This window comes from Neltuma alba, unplaced genomic scaffold (genome assembly GCF_004799145.2).
Source record: "Neltuma alba isolate B1F8T4 unplaced genomic scaffold, ASM479914v2 tig00011681_pilon, whole genome shotgun sequence".
Taxonomy (NCBI): Eukaryota; Viridiplantae; Streptophyta; class Magnoliopsida; order Fabales; family Fabaceae; genus Neltuma; species Neltuma alba.
Genome location: NW_021636320.1, coordinates 118,340 through 124,339, shown reverse-complemented (window position 1 = coordinate 124,339; position 6,000 = coordinate 118,340). Strand labels below are relative to the sequence as shown.

General features: G+C 38.7%; 1 protein-coding gene across 2 annotated transcripts; it reads right to left on the bottom strand.

The window, feature by feature from the left end:
* Window positions 1-243: 243 nt before the first annotated feature.
* Window positions 244-3,726, bottom strand: LOC114716585 (low affinity sulfate transporter 3). 2 transcript variants are annotated; one of them, XM_028901610.1, is made up of 12 exons: window positions 3,150-3,717; window positions 3,016-3,064; window positions 2,726-2,933; window positions 2,439-2,637; window positions 2,233-2,298; window positions 1,906-2,136; window positions 1,683-1,809; window positions 1,292-1,578; window positions 1,009-1,202; window positions 832-905; window positions 658-734; window positions 244-557 (listed from the first exon to the last, which is right to left on the bottom strand). In XM_028901610.1, exons 1-12 carry the CDS (start codon window positions 3,471-3,473, stop codon window positions 414-416), a joined length of 1,980 nt encoding a protein of 659 aa, XP_028757443.1. In that variant the 5' UTR covers window positions 3,474-3,717; the 3' UTR covers window positions 244-413. The 2 variants fall into 2 exon arrangements, with proteins under 2 accessions (XP_028757443.1, XP_028757444.1); XM_028901611.1 differs by lacking the exons at window positions 244-557; window positions 658-734; window positions 832-905 and having other exon boundaries at window positions 1,005-1,202; window positions 3,150-3,726.
* Window positions 3,727-6,000: the final 2,274 nt, after the last annotated feature.

Sequence of the window (6,000 nt, the reverse complement as noted above, 5' to 3'; positions counted from 1 at the left end):
TTCATCGAAGTTACGTCATTGAATTGATTCTCTCTCTTTAAAAATAGGCCTAGAGTTTGGGCCACATCGAAATTTTGTTTGGGCCTTGTGGCCCATGTTCATTTGATAACTTTTTAGGAATATTTTAGATTTAGATACGTCCCGTGTAAATTATTAAAGTGTATGCGTACTAATGATGCGAAGCACAGGTAAAGATAAATGCGGTTTAAATTCTTTACTTTTCGGGTGTAAAGATTTAAATTCTTTGAAGCCGAAATAAAATCAAGATTCGAAACTATATTTACTCGAAAGGCTAATTGAATTCAGGCATTAATTTTATATTGAATGCCCAAATTTATTTTGGATCTAGCCAGAGGCTGCTAGAACCTTAAAATAACCATACATATCAGAGTGGGGATGGGGGACGCGCGTGTTCAAGGAGCCACAAATTTAGTAGCCAAAGACGCGTCAACAGCTTCTGCAGCCGTAAGAAAAAACCTTTCTTTTCCGATCTTATCCACAAATTGCGTCACTTTAAGCTTGTGAATCACTTGCCACCTTGGGTTCACCATAGCTAGCTGCAACACACAAAAACACATCTCTTATCGCTTGTTGCAGACTAATTATTATCACTATGTAACCAGCAACAGCACGCAAATAAATTCATGGCGGTCTCACTTCTATGCCGCCGGATTGCAGCCTTTTGTGCAGTTCCTCCAGTGCAATAATTCCAGAAGTATCAACATCCATCAGGTCTATTATCAACACAATTCCAGAGGATCAGTATCTTATCTTCATTCCATTATACTAATCATAATTAACATTAATCAGAAGGGAAAAGAGGAGGCTCACTGGTCATGTCCAGGACCACCGCTTGCACCCTTGATTGTGCGGTCTGATCTTCTCTTGCGACCCGTTCCAGTATTCTGCAACAAGGGACCAAATTCGTACAGATTTGTTCGACGAAAGAACTAATTCCGATTTGCGCTGTATGCACGGATGTCTCTTTAAAATGAATATCGCGTTTACCTTTCTCTGACGAAGTTAGCGTTTGCGAAGCAAAGGGAGCCAGAGCTTATGCGAATAACCGAGACGCCAGGAGTACTTATGGCCATGGGATACTGACTGACATCACAAAATGCTTCTGTTCTTGGAACTCTCCCCAGAACTTCTATTCCGGGCCGAATTGATTGAATCAGTATCTTCGCAAACGAGATTATTACCTGCGTCGAAACAAATGTCCTCTACTTTCACTCCATTTCGGCCAATATTAAATGTGAAACCGATGAAAATTAAATGGCGAAGAACTTACGGCAACGAGGAGCCCAATCTCTACGGATTTAAACAAGACGCCAAGAAAAAGCACAATGCAGGCAAGAAAGTCGAATTTGTCGACCTTCCAGATGTGATAAGCCTCGTTTATGTCAATAAGTCCGGGAAGTGCCGAAATAATGATGGAAGCAAGTATAGCCACTGGGGTGTAGTATAAGAGCCTTGTGAGTAATTGTAGTGACAAAAACACCGTCACCGCCATCACAATGTTTGATATGGCCGTTTGACATCCTGCGCTGAAATTTACCGCAGTCCTTGAGAAAGATCCTGCAAATCGCGTTCACCCAGAAACTGTTAAAATTTTTATATTCCTTCAACAGCCACTAAAGCACTTTTTCTGCAAAAACTCAACAGCAGAATAAGTCAGTCACCAGTTGCCACATAGCATGAAGTTAAAGAGCCTGCAATGTTCGTGAACCCCATTGCTAACATTTCTTTGTTTCCGTCAAGATTGTAGCCTCTAATGGCAGCGAAAGACCGGCCAACAGCTATAGATTCCTGAATCCAATGTACAGACCACCATAAGGAAGAGAGAACGCACAAAAAAGTGAGGATTCAGAATCTGGACAAGATACAGGAAACGAATTAACACACAGTGAGAGCGATGATGGCAGAAATCAGGCCGATTTTTGCTGTCTGTCCAACATGTTGGCCATGGAATTGTAAAAGGTGAGCTGAACTAGGATTCAGGCCTCCTTTGACGCGCTTTATTATATTAACTCCGTGCTTATCGGCTCTTGTCAAATATACAATTAAAGTTGACAGAATAACCGATAGGAGAGGTGCGATAGCAGGCAACCAGAACAGCTTTTTGTTTCTTCTTCCCTGAAAGAGAGATATGAATTATCAATGGAGCAAATTAACCACTAAACTGATGTGTTCTAGTTGTGGAGTTTGGATGTCATAAATTTTATTACTTACAATAACCCGGCTAAGGAGGAGGAAAATCAGGAACGAGCATCCCACGACAAAATTCAACGGGTACCACTGTTGACGAAATATATTGAAGGGAAAAAAAAATAATGTCAAATAAGTAACAAGATCTATGTATGAGCATGAAAGACATCTGGAAAATGCTATCAAGATACAAACTAATAATTTCCAATTTTTCTTATAATAAAACTCACTTTATCTGCAGAATTTGAAGTTATCTGTTCATGAAGTGACTTGTAGACAGACTCCAAAACAGATACTGCATCAGTTTTGTTGGTGAAGTGTGTAATTCCCAGCAGCCCCTTGAGCTGCTGAAGACCAATCATGATTGCTGCACCTGCCATGAATCCAACCAACGCGGCATGGGAAAGAAAATCCACCAGAAAACCCAGCCTGAAAATGTTGGAGACTAGTCAGTGCTCCGAATGCAAGAAAAACTACAGATTTACAGAAGAATTTAAGATGAAGATAAATAACGCACCTAAAAATTCCAAATGTTGCTTGAAAGATTCCGGCAAAGAATGTCACCGTGAAGGCAAGGTTTCTATAGGCAATGGGGTTAGCAACGGGATCTTCCACTTGCGAGAGCAGGGAAGATAGCAGCAATGATACTACGGCCACGGGTCCAATTGCTATTTCTCTTGAACTCCCCATTACAGCATAGATAAGAGGAGGAACCACACTTGTATCTGAAAACAACAAAACCAGTATTGGCATTTGAAAGAGAAAAATTCATAGCCGAAAGTGTTGAAGCTGGAAAAGGTCTCTTACACAGGCCATATTGAGGATCAAGTCTTGCCAAAGAAGCATATCCTATGCTCTGCAGAATTCAAATAGAAAATTAAGGTGGGGAGAGAAAACCGCTGCAATGCTTTTAAGAAGAGAGAAGCAAAATCTGTGAGTACCTGAGGTATGCTGAGGCTGGCAAGAGTTAAACCAGCAAGCAGATCATCTTTAAACTTAGAAGCTTTGTACTCTCTTAACCAGCTAAGGATTGGGAATAAGTTCAGAAAGAAGGACGCAGCTTGTCTGTGGAAAACCTTCTTCTTGGATGGAGAAAAGTTGTTTCCACGAAGTATGGCCTCCTTGAGATCGAACAGCTTAGTCCAGAGAGGTGGTGGGCTAGGTGAATTTAATATCCACTGGGACCTCTCTGCCTGACCAGTGTCCTCAACATATAGGTGGCCCTGCTCCCTCATGGTGGAAACTTGAGCCGGCACTGAACCCATGAGAGTGCTAACTTGGAGTGTTTGGGCTAGCGCTTCAAGATTATACTAAATGTGGACTCATGGCAGTTAAGCAGCATCTCCACAAATTGCTAGGAGTCTACTTATTCGGGTGATGCATGCATGAGAGGGGTTGGGGTAGAGTCCTCAGTGCAGGGCAGGATAACAGCAGTACCACTACGATTGGCTAATGTCAAAAGTAGGAACTTGCTGAGAATCAGTATAAGTGCTGTCTTTATATAGGGGGCTCCATGAGAGAGCATCTCAGGTTATACCACAATCTTAGCTTCAGGTTTCTTGGGCAAATCCCATTTCTCACACCATCATTTTCCCTCACGATTGTCTTCTAGTGAAAAACAAAAATATAGTGATATAAAATGTGGGAACAAGTAATCATATAGTCAATCCGCAAAATAATAATTAAGCTGATCATTATTGTAAGGGCCACAATATTTTATGTAATAATTTCGCGCTGATCTGAACTGGCGGATCACACTATAGTTGTTTTAGATCTAAACTGAAATATGAAATTAGACTTTCAGATGAACTGAAACTAATAATTGAAGACGACGGGTCAGCATGAATTTCATATGATCATGAGAAAAGACACGTTTTCTCTATAGCTAGCCAATTAATAATAATACATTAACCCAATTAACAGTTTCCTTGTGTGGGGCGCATTCAATAATTAAACTACGTTACCGTGTTCGTCAGGTATATATATATATAGGACTGAAGCAAAACTCTAAATTATCACATCCCTTACTAATTCTTAAATACTACTTCTGTACTTAATACAAAAATTAGTTGACTAATTTGAGTAGATTAAAAAAATTAGTTATATTAATTACGTGTAATAAATATATATTGTCTTTCTTAAAATATCCTTACCAATTAAGTATATTAGCTACAACTATTATTATTACAAGGACTGTCTTAAAAATAAATAAATAAATATGAAAGATAAAATAGATTAGAATTTATATTAAGGACTAAAGGTAACAATATCTTAGATTTATCTTCTAAAATATGAAAATATTAACAGAAGATATAATATCTAAAACTCACCTTAGATGTTATTAATGAAAAGTAATAACAAAACATAAATACATTAAATATTTCTTTTCTTCTCTAATCTTTGCCTTCAATAACCTTCTTTCTTCTTGGCAAGATATCTACAGAGGGATAAGTGCTTCTGATTCCTCTGACGGTTTCGCCCACCCTCAGGATTCCCTTCTGGCGAAAACTTTGCCGGCAAGATGGAATAGAAGAACCTAATAGTTGCAGCGAGCCCCCGTATCTGATGCTTCTTATGACTTGGCCTCCTTCCTCCAACCAAAACAGAAAAAAGAAAAAAACCATAAGACACTGACGTTATGATCAAAACTCGAACTCTAACTTAAGCTTCCCATATGCAACCTATTACGGAAATGCAAAATAGAGAATCCAGGACACACACAAAAAGATCACGGGACCTGTCACCTATGTGCAGAAGGTACAAAGATATATACGTACTTAATTTCTTGTTTTTTCTTTGCCGGGACAAATATATATATTTTTCATTAATTGAATTACAGCGAGAAAAGATTCTCTCAACTTCTCATAAATTAGGAAATGGGAAGTGGGTGAACCCTCCCAATCACTCTTACTTCGTTCCATTTTTTGAAAATAATCGATGGGAAATTAACAATGTATTTACTGTGGCTGCTCCATGCTGCCATGTGCAAGTGATATGCCATTAATTGAAAATGGGGTTTAACATGTATATATTGAATTATTATATAATTATTCAATAATTAAAAAGTTAAATAGTGTTTGTAAATAGGTTTTGGAAGAATATAAAATTCTTTTTAAGTGTAGAGGCAGGAAATAAAGAAAAATTACAGGATTATTTTGACATATTTAATCATTAATCATATAATTAAATGCTGGCGGTGCTGAAACCCATCTTTCCTTATTTTATTTTTTTTGGCCTGCAACCCATCTTCCCTTATTCGTTCATCGACACATTTATTGGAGCATAAAGTTAGAGGTGTAGATGTAACTTGTAAGGGTCTCTAGCTCGGAATCATACACTTTAGGCCAAAAAAAAGTTCGGAATCATACATACATAGAAATCAAATCAAAAGTTGAAGGGATTCCACATGCATGATTCGAAACCTTTTAAGCACGGTGAAGCAGCGTTTGTCCGGACTCCACCTCACTTGCTGGAATCAAATTGCGCACTACATGCATGTGACAGTTTCATGACGCCAAGGGCGAGGCTATATGTCTGCGAGTTATCTTCAGTTTCCCCCTAGCTACTTAATGCTCGTGATGATATTTTTATTTGCTTCCCCTTTGTATGGTTCCCCTAGATAGGCCATAACTAGACTTTTGGCCATTTCCTGGCTCCTTTCGATGGGAAGAAACAGATAATGTAGAATAATATATATCAGAAAAAAGTTTAAACAGTAGGACAGGCACTGTAAGATCTCCGTGACAGAGTATATGCACACGAGACCAACAGAGAATTTTAAAGACAGTCCTG

Excerpts from the sequence above, each read along its gene's own strand:
- LOC114716585 (XM_028901610.1), bottom strand. The coding sequence starts at position 3,473 with ATGGGTTCAGTGCCGGCTCAAGTTTCCACCATGAGGGAGCAGGGCCAC. Across the intron at positions 2,934-3,015 it reads TGATCCTCAATATGGCCTGT|ATACAAGTGTGGTTCCTCCT; the intron begins GTAAGAGACCTT and ends TGTTGTTTTCAG. Across the intron at positions 1,579-1,682 it reads TTCATGCTATGTGGCAACTG|GATCTTTCTCAAGGACTGCG; the intron begins GTGACTGACTTA and ends CGCGATTTGCAG.